Below are 14504 nucleotides of genomic sequence, written 5' to 3' on the forward strand. Positions count from 1 at the left end.
TGTATTTCTTTTTTGGATACCAATATCTCTAAAAGTGTGTTTCTTTTCTTACTTGGCATGGTTGATTAGGCCATCCAAGTTTACATATATTAAAAATGGTTGTGTCTTAGTGTAATATTTTCATACCGAATAAAAGTGCATTTGATTTTTTTTTTTTCATTATGTTGTGTTGAAAAATCACATCACTTACCATCTAATAGATCTACTTCCATATATCATAATCCCTTTGAACTTGTCTATAGCAACTTGTGGGAACCAACTCCTATAATTTCCACTAATAATTACATGTATTATTTTTCCTTTGTTGATGCTCATTCTTAGTTCACTTGGCTTTATCTACTAAAGTCAAAGGCTGACACTTTTGAGATCTTTAAGCAGTTCAAGAAAATGGTGGAACTTCAGTTTAGCTATCCAATGAAAGAAATTCAAACAACTTGGGTGGTGAATTCAGATCTCTCACAAGCTATTTAAAGGATTCTGGTATCATACATAAGGTCATTTTCTCTCATGCCCATCATCAAAATAGTATTATAGAAAGAAAACATCAACATATTGTGGAACATGGGTTGACTCTTCTACATCAAACACTTTTGCCTATGGATTACTAGGATCATGCATTTGTTGCAACTATCTATTTGATAAATCGATTGCCATCAACTTCAGTGAATTTTGGTATTCCTTTTCAGCTATTTCCTATAGGTGTTTGGTTGTTTGTGTTATCCATTACTTCGACCATATAACAAACACAAACTAGATTTTAGGTATGAAAAATATGTGTTTTTCAGCTATTCCACTATGGATACAGGTTACAAATGTCTCACTCCATGTAGCAAAATTGTCATCTCTAAGGATGTGGTCTTTAATAAGACAAGGTTTCCCTATCCTTCAATTTTTCAACAAAGTATCACCTATAATTCATATACTCAACTACCAATAGCTACTATACCTTTTTTTTGCACCACACCTTGTAGTACCACTTTTTGTATATCCTTTAGAAAATGATCCTGTCAATACACCTTCCAATCAACCATCTAACCTCCTAGTGTCACCAAATAGTTTCCTTAACATAACCACTAACAGTGGTTCTTCTTTTAAATAAGTAAACTTTCTACCTCAACCTCTCAATACATATCTTATGCAAATAAGATCCAAATTTGGTATTGTTAGACCTCGTATCCATCCCATAGTACTACTTACCCATGTTGAACCAAAAATAGTTAAACAGGCTGTTTAGGACTCTATTTGGTATGTAGCCATGCAAATTGAGTTCACAACACTACAAAAAAACAAGACATGGAAACTGACCCCTCTCCCACCTAGCAAAACACCCATTGGATGTAATTGGGTCTTTCGTGTGAAAGAAAATATTGATGGTTCCTTAAATAAATATAAGGCAAGGTTGGTTGTCAAGGGTTTCAACCAACAATATGGGTTTGATTTCACAAAAACATTTTATTTCCCCCTGTTATCAAGCCTATCACTATAAGAATCATTCTAGCCTCAACCTTGACTCATGGCTGGTTTTTACACTAGCTACACATCAACAATGTGTTTCTACATGGAATTCTAAAAGAAGTATACATGACTCAACCTCTTGGATTTGAAATTGAAGATAAGTCTCTTGTACGTAAGTTGAATAAAGCAATTTATGGTCTTAAGTAGGCTCCATGAGGTTGGTTTGATAAACTGAAAGATACTTTACTCCAACTTCGTTTCTTAGCCAACAAGTGTGATCCTTCTTTGTTCATTTACTCTGTCAACACTCAAGTAGTTTATTTGTTGGTCTACATTGATGATATCATCATCGTAGGAAATTGCCCTTCATTTCTACAATATCTCACTCATAAACTTAACATGAAATTCACACGTAAAGATCTTGGTCAACTCAACTATTTTTTGAGTATTGAAGTAATACAACAACTAGATGGATCTCTTTTACTTTTCTAAAGCAAATATATTTGTAATTTTCTCAACAAGGTCTCTATGTTTGATTCTAAACCCATCTCAACCCATATGATTAGTGATAACATGCTTTCAAAAGCAAGTATTGACTTTGATCAAGATCCTACCTTGTATCATTCTATTGCGAGAGCACTCCAATACATCACAATCACTAGATCATAGCTAAGTTTTGCAGTAAATAAAGTTTGTTAGTGTATGGCCTCCCACTCAACAGTCATTAGGCAGTTGTAAAACACATTATGCACTACTTAAAAGGAACCATTCACTATGGGTTGTCCTCTTCTTCTACTATTCCAAGAAAGCACTTTTTTCTTTGTGCCTTCTATGATGCTGATTGGGCTTTTAATCCTGATGAAAAAAGATCTACCTCAAGAGTGACTACTCATCTTGCTCCTAGTATCATTTCATGACGATCGCATAATTAGCAAACAATTGTTGAAACAAAATATCATAGCCTGGCTTAAGCCACTTCTGATGTTCTTTGGGTGCAAACTCTATTAAAAGAGCTTATGGTCTTTATCTCTCATCCTTTAATTCTTTGTGATAATCAAAGAACTGTGTTTTTATCTCACAATCCAATTTTGCATGCCAAGACCGAACACATAGAGATTGATTTTTTCTTCGTTCGAGAAAAAGTTGTAAAACAACTTTCTATTATACATGTTCCTACTCAAGATCAATGGGAGAATATTCTCACCAAACCATTATCTCCTTTCTATTTTTGAGTATGTGCACCAAGCTCAATGTTTCTAAGCTTCAGCCTTCACCTCATCCTTGAACTTGTGGGTGGTGTAAGAGAATATCATTTCTCAATTTTTATTTTTCACATATTTTTTATTTCTATTATTTGTTATTGTTAAATTGTTATAACTGGCTTATGGTCAATTATAACAACTAGTGTTGAACATATTACTTTAATATAAATATGGCTCATGTACAGAGGATAACAAATAACAAATGAAATTCTCTCAATTCAATATTCGAACAAATATTATTTGGTCATCTAACTAGTGTTAAGCTACGACCAACGTTGCAATTTTAACAATTGAAAAATAAACATTTAATGAATGGAACAAAATTGTAAATTTTATAAAATTAAGGGACTAAATTTGCAAAATTAGAAGTAAAAGGACCAAAAATTGTGAATTGAAATATTATAGAGGACCAAAAGTGAAATTGAGTCTAATTTAAATAAATATTAGACTTCAATATGTTTTTAGTCCTTCAAATTTAGGATAAATTTATTTTTGGTCCCTCAAATTTAAAATTTTTATTTTTAGTTCTTGTAATTTTCAAAAATCTCATTTAGTCTCTTAGGTCACCAATAACATATCTAAAAGTGACAGATTGAGATAGTTATGCAGTATTAGCTAGATTTAATGTGATATTTTCACTAACACGAATACTAGTAGGTAGAGTTTATATGACAATATTTGAACAGATTCCTTAACAAAATTTAAATATAAGGAATAAAATAAGATTAATATTATTTATCTAACTTATAAATATCATTCTTTAAAATTATAAAGTCATCAGTTGATGGAGGACCATCCTGGAAGACCATAGGACCTTTGACAAGGTCTATGATTAGGTAGCTAGAGGAAACTACTAGAGAGGATGATGTGATTCATGGGCATAGAGTATGTGTTCTCCTAGTTACTTAATCTCCCATTGTATATATTGTATAAGATATTTTTAACCTTGTATTTTAGGTCAAGTAGTATAAGAATTTTTGTTCTTGTATAATTTTTCTTTAAAGGTGTAATTAGTAGTTTAGGAAATGTATAACTAGCTTAAGCTATAAACTTATTTGGGCTTGAATGACCCAAACTTTTTCTTAGGCCGATAGGTTTGGACGTCCAAACCTAGCCAAATTAGCCATCCAAGTTGTTAAATAAGTCACATGGCTTTGATAGTTACATCTTAACAAATTTGTTAAAAGTAATCATTAGTTAGTTAGTTGTCATGATTAAGTTAGGTAGTTGTAGTTAACTTAAGCTAACATAGGTTACTTCTAGACTAGGATTAGCTTAACTTACTTCATAAACTTCTAGAGAGTTAACTATGGTTGGTTAGCTTAAGTACAAGATAGCTAACCATGATTAGATTTGACCATGGTTAGTCTAGCTTGCACTATAAGCCAACCAACTCCTATATATAGGTTTTCCTTGTATTGACCAAAACTTACTTTGAGTGTAAACATGAATTGGATGAATTTTCTCTAATTCTCTGTCTCAAAACTTGTTTCTCTTCTTGAAACTTAATCGTTTTCTCTTATCCTCTTTTGAGTGTGGTGAGAATTGAAGGGACTTATTCCTCACATAAGTGTGGCGTCACCAAGGTAGTTTCCTACCCTACCTTGGGTGTTTGAAAATGGCTTCTAACACTTTAGGAAGCCATTGATGAAATTAGAAGGAGACCAAGAAGAGAAAGATCTATTCTAGAAGCTTGAAGGAAAAATTACATCAATCAAGTCTTTCTTTGAAGTTTCCATCATCAATTATATAAAACATGCATTATCTTTTAATAATTTTCTTAATATAATTGTATATTTAGTATAATACATAGATTTTATTATATAATTTTTCCTAAGAAGTCAAGGGCCTGCATGCCCCCTTTTATCCATCTCTGTCCACTATGATCCATATTTAAGAGTAATCTGTTACAGCACTTTTTTTATAACTCAATTTTTTAATTAAAAATTAGTTAATGACTTCTTTACCCGTAATAAAATTAGATAATAAATTCTATATATATATATATATATATATATATATAAATAAAATAAAAAAAATTGTCGTCCCTCAGTTCCCTTCTCTCCGTGCATATATATTGTCTCCAGCATCGGCATCTTGTTGAGTATGCGATGACGAACTTGTGATTGTACATGAGTATATATGTGTACGTAAATAATATTTTCTCTTAAAATAATTAAAATTTTAAGAACACCATAAAAAAAAATTATACCCAATTCATCCCAACCTTCAATAATCTATTATTAAATCTACGGATTCTGATTATTTTGACCACCATAAACAAATGTAACATTACATCAATTTAGTCGTGTTCTAATTCCATTTCATGATAAAAACATTAGTGTCATTCGTAGTCGTTTCCAAAACCATATATAGTACCACTCTAATATACACCATATAAATGTCGACACGAACATATATAATAATAATACTACACGCACTAGTTGAGGGTAGATGTCGTAGAAAACGAGTTAATTAATTAAAGTAAGTAACTAACGACAAAGTTGCACAAACGAGAGAAAGCATCATCGATATTCGCAGTGCTTATAAAAAGTTATGGGTGATTGAGTTCCTTTAGTTGAAGATACGTAGCTCTGATGAAAGCATTTGTTTCTTTTGTTGGTTCTTCTATCGCTTCCTTCAGCTTCCTCAGTGCCATGCAATACGCTTCCTATCCAATCACACAAATATACAATGTTATCATTTTTAAACTAGTCTTATTTTCAGCAAACATTTTTCATCATTCTTATTTCTCCATGTTGCAGTAGCTGAAAGGTACCATGTTGGTAAAATTTAATTTCCAAAATTGTTATACTCTAATCAACAAGTTTACCTTGTTGAAGCTGCATGTCAATTTTCCTATGAAGTTCATTTCTTTAGAAATCATGTCAAACACATGAAGACTTTCAAAATTCAAAGTCACATGCATGTTATTAAGAATCTTTTTTAAATATGTTAAAAATATATTTTTGATAACTTATATATAAAAAATAAAGAATATATTTTATAAAAAAAAAAACTATAAAAACACTTTTAAATTTGTGTAAAGAGACTCTAAGTTGGTAATTAATTGTGATACCATGAAGTGATCTAACTCTGAAGTGTTAGGACTAGAAGTTGCTTTGGACTTGGAGTCGACCAACTTCTTCCATGCAGCAGTTGTTGCATCAACCTCTCCACCTCCGTTCAATCCCACCTGAATTCAACCAATGGAGTAAAGTACACGCACACTCAAATTAATACATAAGCTTTTAACTTGTCTTACCTTTCCTAACATCACTGAGAATTTTTGCACAGACTTTTTCATAAAAAGGCTTGGAATGTATACATAAATTATTTTATGTATAAACTAATTTGATTTTAAAGAAGTTTACTTAAATAAAATCCGAAATTCATATTATACCTAATTCACACTAATTTCACAAAATTATCATGTGTATATTTATTTATGCAAAAATTTCTAGCCTTTTCACATTGTAAACACAATTATGTTATTTTAGTGACATTGTATATAATTATCTATGAAATAACTTGAATGAGTCTAATAATAAAGATTGTGATAATTTATACAAAATCTTAACTTTAAATTTTGTTGTGATCATTATACACCAAACAAATTATTTATATCTTATTTATTTTGTATCTTTATTATATGCATGCATTATATATATATTCCCCCAAAATTAAAGAATATAACAAAACTCGACCCACTTTTAAAGTAGAAAAAGAAATATGACAAAAGTCATAAAATTGACAACAAGAACAAGGTAAGATTTGTTTTCTTAAACTAGTGTTTTTGTTATATTAAAGTGGGAGCCACGTTTCTCTTGTTTTAGTAAGGTTTTAAATTACTCTCATGTTACCAAATATTATAGCCACTACAAAATCCAATTTATCACTTGTATGTATTTGTATCAAATACTTTTGAGAAAAATGTAGCCATGTAGGTGGTCCTTAGCTACGTTACTATCGTTAGTAGTTACTATTTAAAACTTAAATGTATGTTTTAAATGGCTTTTGTCCTTTTCTCTTAATTGTTGACCGTGGACCATAATAATTAATTCCACACTAATAGTTTTAAGTCAAAAACAGCAAAAGAAAGATAGGAGAAAAGATTACCTTCAAGCAGTTGATGTGAGATTCAATCAGAACTTCATACAAAGGATGACTTGCAATGATCTTCTTTAGAATGTCTTCATTTTCTTTCTGTGCATCACCTCCCTGAACCCCCTTTCTCCCTCCATTTTCTTCTCTAATTTGTGTAGCTTCCATAACTCTTTCTCTTATGCAATTGCACCAATCGAATTGCACACGAAGAAAGAAGCAGTGTTATATATAGCAACTCATCCTGGATAAAAGGGGTTTGCATCATGGTTATTGACCAATTGGTTCAAGTTAAGTGATGAAACGTAGTTATCAAGTACAAATGGGGTTACCCTGCCGTATGGGTATGTCTGTTCTTCATGTTGTTAACCATTGGAGGTAAAAATAGTATAGTATGAATATAAGTGCATGCATGGGAAAAAGATAAAGGGTTAAAAACTCTGTGTTCCCTGCTTCCCCTGTTTCCCCTTGAAAGGAACTTGTCAAGGTTTATTGCTATGATTAAAGCACCTTTAAGGTCTTCGCAACTTTGTAACCCTGCTTTTGGCATTATTCTATAATTCCACCCCAAGATTTTTATTTCATCTCACTATTCCCCACTATAACTAGTGAAAATTATTTTACAACACTTCTTGCAATGTTATTTATTTATTCTTCTGCATCACATTACTTTTATTGCCACATACCTTAATTTATCTTTATCCTCTTCTTTTTAATCTTTTGTATAAACTATACAAGTATATTATGCGAGTAGTATAAACCCTATAATTAAAATTAATGATTAAGATGAATCCAGTTTAACCTATAGTACCTGTTACTATGAGAAGTATGTAGTAGGAAATTGCTAGTTAGTACGTTCGTTCATGATTTTTCGTACTATTTAGCACGGCTGATGTGTTGCTGATTAATCCTCTGATAAACAAGTAATGGGCTATATATCATTTGATGATATTGCATGCTCCGAGATTGGTGTTTTAAGTTATTTGATGAAATGTAAAAGTAAAATTTTGTTATTCTAGTGTTGGTGGCTATGGTAATTATAGTTTTGTTGCTTTCGTTTTTTCTGGAAACACTCTCGAATGACACGCGAGTATAAATCGTTCGATATCTTATTATTTGATAATAGATTATAATTTTTTAAATAATATTAGAGTTTATATTAATGATTATTGTTGAGTCTAACGTATCACTCTATTAAATAACTTGTAGATATTTAAATGGTGTATTAGAAATCTCATATCAATTAGTCATAAGATTAAAATGATGTACATACCATGTTCGAGATATCCAATCTTAACACGTGGAAAACTGTTTCAGATCCCACACTGATTAGCTACAAGACTAAAATAGTATTTTGTGTATATATATATATATATATATATATATATATATATGTGTGTGTGTGTGTGTGTGTGTACACGCGCAACGGGTCTATTTACTTTAAGACTATATTTATCTAGACTTACTCGTTCTATATCAAATTTTAACGATATAATCGTTGAATTTAAAGTTCTTAATGCATAGATCTAGTTTGCAAATTCTTTAAAAATTTGAAAAACATTTGATACATGATTTCATTAATTCAAATCAAGGTATAAAATGATTTTATGATTATTAGTCAATTTGAATTAGTGAAATAAAGTATCAAATAGTTTTCAAATTTTTAAAAAATTTGCAGACTTGATTTATATATTAAGAACTTTAAATTTAACGGATTGATCGTTGAAATTTGATGTAGAACATGAGTTATTGAATAAAGTAAGTTTACTAGATAGAAAGAGTACTAGTGGTACTTGTCATCTTTTAGGAAGTCCATTAGTTTCATGGCATAGTAAGAAGTTAGCTTGTGTTGCTTTGAGTACAGTTGAGACTAAATACACAGCTACTAAAAGTTGTTGTGCTCAACTTCTATAGATGAAACAATTAATGAACTATGGTATAAGAGTAGAAAACGTTCCTTTAAGGTGTGATAATACTAGCACTACAAGAAAATGACAATTTTGCAACGGTTATATAGCCTACATTGCGACGGTTAGAATCGCCACAAAGACGACATTGCGACAATTCACCAACTGTCCCAGAATTATTTGTCACGAGTGAATTTTGCGACAGTTACAAAAACCGTTGCACAAACTTTCACAAAATCGAAATTGCGACTCTTAGAGCCCCCGTCGCACCAACTGTCTCTATATTAACATTGCGACCCTTCAATTACCTGTCACCTGAACTACTTCTATATTAATATTGCGACCCTTGCGTCACCCGTTACACAAACTGCCTCTATATTAACATTACGACCCTTCAGTCAATCATCACACAAACTGCCTCTATATTAACATTGTGACAGTTATTTAAATGACGCAATATTTATTATTTATTTTTTAAAATTAAATTTTAAATCATTTTTAAAATTAATTTATTCTTTAATTGTTGCAATTATTTTTTAAAAATTAATTTATATTTTTAAATAAATTTCATATCACTTTTTTAAAAATATATCAATCATTATTTTATTTTATTTTTATAAATCTTTTGCATTACAATTTAGTAGAGGTTAATGCATACTTATTAATATTTTATATATTACAATACAATTAAACACTAATTAGATTACAATTTAGTAATTATTACAATAATATATATAACAATCATTTTATATATTTTTTGTTATAATACTTTCCTATCTATTATTTTTATTTCAACTGTAATATGATTAGACAAAATTAAATAACATAAGCTAATAATAAAATAAAATAAAATTCATAAACATATAGAGTATTAAATTATGCTTCTCATATAATATTAAACAAATCCAAAGAAAACACACAAGTATGTATTTAAATTTCATAATTAAAGTGCATAAATTAAAAATAAAAAATAAACTAAACAGTGGCAAGTGATCTAAGTCATGACCTTTAGGAATATGACTCCCTTCAAAGGAAGGTTTTCCATTTATGGGTGATTCTAAGTCAGGTGTCTGGAATAAAACAAAAAATTAATAAAAATAAGTAAAAACTCTTAATTAACATAATGCATTCATACAAATAATAGGAAAAAGAGGAAGAAAATAAAAATAAAACAAAAATTCTACATAGATGTTTCAACACAACCAAACATATGATTCTACAAACATTTTCCAAAAAATAGATTTTGCACACATTTAGACATAGTCTCACTAAATAAGATATAACCATGATAAAATCACATAGTATGTTCAATTGATGAAAATAAAAGAAAATTTGATCTAGTAACTTTCTATTGAAATTAAATGAAATTGTTATTACAATTGCTTTAGTGCTTTATCTGTAATGCACAAAAATTTCTCAATGATTTTAGGGAATGTGCAGTGGGTGATTCTGAATATTTTGCTCCATGAATTTTTCCCAATCATGTTATTTATCAAACAATCTATACCATTTTTCCTTCCATTTCTTTCCCAATCTCCAAAAGATGTATTCTTTGTGATCTTCACCGTTAACAACAAAATTAGCCTGCAAAATCAAAATAAACAATCATGTTAGACACAAAATACATAAAATAAATCAAACATCATTTTCATTTAACTTTAAGTAATACCTGTATCGTGTTAACAAAAACATTATTTTTATACTTTTTAGGAACCTATGTCCATTTCTCATACAATACAGGAAAGTTGCCAAAGTTGGAAGCAACTTGGCCTAAAAATCCCGCCAACAAACTAGAAGAATCATCCACTGGTTGATTGTGTCTATTCCATTGTGTCAATATCTTTGTTGGACTATCAGTCATTGGAAACACATCTTGCACTTGTAGACGTGTTTGTGATATATGGCCTTCCCCATCTAATACAACAAAGTTTATTGTTAATACAACATATATAACAATTAAAAAGATATATAAGAAACTAAATAAAATTAATTATGTACCAATAACATCAACAATCCAATATGGATATGTTTTTCTTCGAACCACCGATGGATTTTCAAGTACATTCTCAATCCCATTAGTCTCAACTTGTACCTCTTCTTGAGATGATTCAATATTAGCTATAGGCTCACTTTGTTGAGGAACATGTTCATTTTGATGAGATGCATTAGGTTCATTTTGTGGATTTGGCATGGATCTACTCCTAGAAGCAACTTATCTTGAAGGAAGCATATCTATAAATATAAACCACAATTAATATCAACTTCTAAATCTAAGATGATAAAAAATATACATTCAAAAGAATTTCCTATAACTAATAAACACAAGTCCATACACTTAAAAGAATTTATAAAAGAAAACATTAGGGAAAACCATTTCTTCATTGTCATTATTACAATCTACATTGGTAGTTAAGCCTTCAAGTTCATCATCATCTGTTGTCATTCTTTCCAATTGTATATGACTAGCATCATTAGGGAAAATTTGATCCAAATTTTGTGATGGGTACGATTCAATGGATGGCATAGCTTCATCATTTTCTCCCATGTTGTACAAGTCTCTTGGCTTCAAATGAATTGGTATATTCCAACCTTGTTCCTTCTCATCATCCACGTAATAAACCATTTTAACTTTTGAAGCATTAGTGTATGGTTCATCATCTTCATGGTCTCTAGTATGTCTTAGTATGGAAAAATTAATAGAGACAAAACTCAACTTGTCTATCTTCATTCCTCTTGGGTTTGTGGTATTAGTCTATTCACATTTAAACATAGGTATTGTGAACCCATTTTAGTGAAGTTCAATGATGTCTATCAATCTTCCATAATAAGACACTCCCCCAAACCTCATTTGAGCATCATTGTTGCTTGAGTAACTCCTTGTTCCAAACATACCAAAAACTCCTTGTTCCATGAGCGAACTCATAATCATGAGTAGAAGTCTCTGCCTCCCATTCCTTACAATCACGTATCTGCATAAAGAAAACTCTAAGTTTGGTGCTTAAACGGAACTATAACAACATTTATGGTTTCATCAAGGGTAAGTCTGAAATTAAATCGATTTAAGGCACATCACCTAATGATCTAACCACATGACCAAAAGTATATAAATATTGTAGCTAACAAAGCAAGAAGAAAAGGACATAAGGCTTAGTCTTCCGAGAAGCATTATGATAGCATTGTAAAGTACATGAAAAACTACTAAGAAGAATATGAGGATATGTAACTGGTGCAATCCATTGACAGATAAAAATGGCTCATGTCCCTGTAATCACCAATAATTATATAAGTTGCTACTATTAGGAGATACAATTGCAATTAAATTCAGACTGTGTAAAATAATTTTTTTTATATATTGTCCTTACATAAATAAATAGGATAAATTCAAATACCATTATAACTTTACAGAAAAGGTGGTTATTATAAAGGATTGACATAAAAGATATTATTATCCTCTACAGCTGATGAGGTTTTAGGAACACTCCACTTGGCAAGCAGAACAAGTTTCAATGTAGTATTTAAGTATCGTCCTCAGGGATTTGAGAGTTTAGTAATTCTTACTCTAATGATTAATATAGAGACGTTTATATGATTGAAAGTGAATTAATGCGACGTAAAATAAAACGATAATGTAAAATTTATAAGAACAATTATAAGAAGCAAGGATTGGACTCAGGAGTACTTGCTAACTCTTAAATCTTCTTAAAACAAATATGATTTCAATTTCATGACTTCCACATTCATTTAGTAATTCAACAAGATCCCTCAAAGTTGAATCCTAAAGTGATTAATCTAAAACATGATTCCTCTATGTTTTATGATTAACACTTTGCATTAAGAACAATGACTTGAACAAAGTGACTAAACAAATCAAGTCTATTCCTAGAGCAAGAGATGTTTAGGTGCAAGATTCAGTTCGGGTTTTCAAAAACATTTTCCAACCGGATTCAAAAACCAAAAATCATACAACGGGTGATCAAACCGATATAAGCATTAAGAGAAAAATCAAACACAAGTGATGAGAATGAAATGCATATATATTTAAGAAGAATATGAGTTAGTAGTTACATCCGGAACAATTCTCAATGATTCAACCCTTCATGGCCATTTACAAGATCAAAGGAGTGGAAGAAGAAATTACAAAGTAAGAGATGAAGAAAAGGAGTTGATCCTCGTTCCCAAGTGATCCAGCCTCCAAATCTTTGTTCCTACTCTGTTCTTTCTTCCTCCTATGCTCCCAGCTCTTGTTTTTCTCTCTATTTTTTTCCCCAAAAAATACCCCTCATTTCCCTTTTATATCAGCTTTAAAACAGGGGAGGAATTGTAATTTTTAAGCCCACCGCTGCAGCTGTAGATTCACAACTATGGTTGCGGGAACTCCTTCAAGGTGAAGTAAGCTTCACAGCTGCAGCTGTGGTTTCACAGCCATAGCTGTGGAAACTCCTTCAAGTTTAAGGAACCTCCAACGCTTTAACTTTGAATTTCACAGCTATGGCTGTGACTCTCTAGTGCTCTCTCTCAATCTCTAGTGTTCCATGGCTCTAGCTGTGAGCCCACAGCTTTAGCTTCAAGTCTTTGGGCCCTTAAATTTGCATTCCAGATTTCCACAGCTATAGCTGCTGAACCATAGCTATAGCTGCAACTTTCTGACCTTCGGATTTCTTCCCAGATTTCCACAACTATAGCTCCAAAACCACAGCTATGGCTGTGAAATTTTGTCTTCCTAAATTTTTTGCAAAAAACGAGGGAAATCATCATTAATTTTCTACTACTATTCTATCTTTTAATATAAACTTAATTCTTCCTAATTATAGTTAAATTATCATATACATATTTACAATTTATCCAAAAAGAGTACCAAAAGTTGAGTGTAATTCATGAATAAAAGACACTCAACAACAGCACGTGGAGTTATTCAATTAACAAAAATTCTTATACCATTATAATATTCTAAAACAGAGGCTAATAAAAGAAAAAAAACAAAGCAAAGAATAAAAGAAACGATGAGCTCTTACTAAGGAAGGTCCTTTTATAAGCCCTAAACACGAAAAGTCTACATTGAGCTCGAAGAACATTGTAAAGAGCAAAACAAAGAATAAAAGAAACGGAATACGATTCAAAATCCAGAGAAAACAGGATAAAAGGGTCAAAAGTTAACCTTATGCTTCAGTAGATTCACATTTCCATCAACTCAATCCTTCCACTAATTCCCACGGCCCTGGTCTTTCAACAGTGACAATCAAAAGACAGATTCCAAGCCCTTTGTCAAAAACCCTTCCCCAAATCAAAAAAATCAAAAGAAATTGAACAATGCAGCATAATCCGAACCCCCTCCCCAAAATCCTTTTAATCACTCCCCATCAAAAGCAAAAGCAAGTGAAATACGTACCAGGAGTCTCGTGCGGTGGCAGGTTGTGTCTTGAGCAGTGGTGGGGTGCATCTCGTGCAGTGGTAGGGTGTGTCTCGTGTAGTGGTGGGGTGCATCTCCTTTTGAAAGGTTTAAGGGAACCTTTCGAAAGAAAGTAACATAAGTAAAATGACCGAGTAATTTTTTTTTTTACATACATTACAACGGTTCTCTTTAAAATCATTGCAATATTTACGAAATAATTATTTAATTTATCAAATATCTCCTATTTTTATTAATGACATCATACAAATATTAATGTTATATTTTGATTTATTTTTCTATGTGCTCATACTAACATTTTAATATTTTCAATTTCTTCTTGTTTCTTAATTGTAATCTTTCAAAAAAAAAAAATTTATAATTACTTCT

At 31.0% G+C, this 14504-nt stretch overlaps 1 protein-coding gene and 1 long non-coding RNA gene across 4 annotated transcripts; both read right to left on the minus strand.

Moving 5' to 3' along the window:
- Nucleotides 1-4955: 4955 nt before the first annotated feature.
- On the minus strand, nucleotides 4956-7469 carry KNATM (KNOX meinox protein). Its single transcript, XM_029274304.2, has 3 exons — nucleotides 6837-7469; nucleotides 5797-5913; nucleotides 4956-5388 (listed from the first exon to the last, which is right to left on the minus strand). Exons 1-3 carry the CDS (start codon nucleotides 6987-6989, stop codon nucleotides 5272-5274), a joined length of 387 nt encoding a protein of 128 aa, XP_029130137.1. The 5' UTR covers nucleotides 6990-7469; the 3' UTR covers nucleotides 4956-5271.
- A 2009-nt stretch (nucleotides 7470-9478) lies between these two features.
- LOC109812972 (uncharacterized) lies at nucleotides 9479-14217 on the minus strand. Of its 3 annotated transcripts, none has more exons than XR_014430776.1 (5): nucleotides 13884-14107; nucleotides 10727-11697; nucleotides 10398-10642; nucleotides 10236-10312; nucleotides 9479-9798 (listed from the first exon to the last, which is right to left on the minus strand). It is a non-coding gene; the product is annotated as an uncharacterized LOC109812972 (long non-coding RNA). The 3 variants fall into 3 exon arrangements; XR_003805435.2 differs by lacking the exon at nucleotides 9479-9798 and adding an exon at nucleotides 14115-14217 and having other exon boundaries at nucleotides 9855-10312; nucleotides 13884-13948; XR_014430775.1 differs by lacking the exon at nucleotides 9479-9798 and having other exon boundaries at nucleotides 9855-10312.
- Between the last annotated feature and the right edge of the window lie 287 nt (nucleotides 14218-14504).

The sequence above is a fragment of the Cajanus cajan genome, chromosome 11 (genome assembly GCF_000230855.2).
Source record: "Cajanus cajan strain Asha chromosome 11, NIPB_CcT2T_4, whole genome shotgun sequence".
Lineage (NCBI taxonomy): Eukaryota > Viridiplantae > Streptophyta > Magnoliopsida > Fabales > Fabaceae > Cajanus > Cajanus cajan.

What these genes read in the sequence shown, in the direction of transcription:
- KNATM (XM_029274304.2), bottom strand. Translation starts at nt 6,989, where the DNA reads ATGGAAGCTACACAAATTAGAGAAGAAAATGGAGGGAGAAAGGGGGTT. An exon ending in CTCACATCAACTGCTTGAAG is followed by an intron (nt 5,914 to 6,836) that starts GTAATCTTTTCT and finishes GGTTGAATTCAG; the next exon opens with GTGGGATTGAACGGAGGTGG. An exon ending in CAGAGTTAGATCACTTCATG is followed by an intron (nt 5,389 to 5,796) that starts GTATCACAATTA and finishes GTGATTGGATAG; the next exon opens with GAAGCGTATTGCATGGCACT.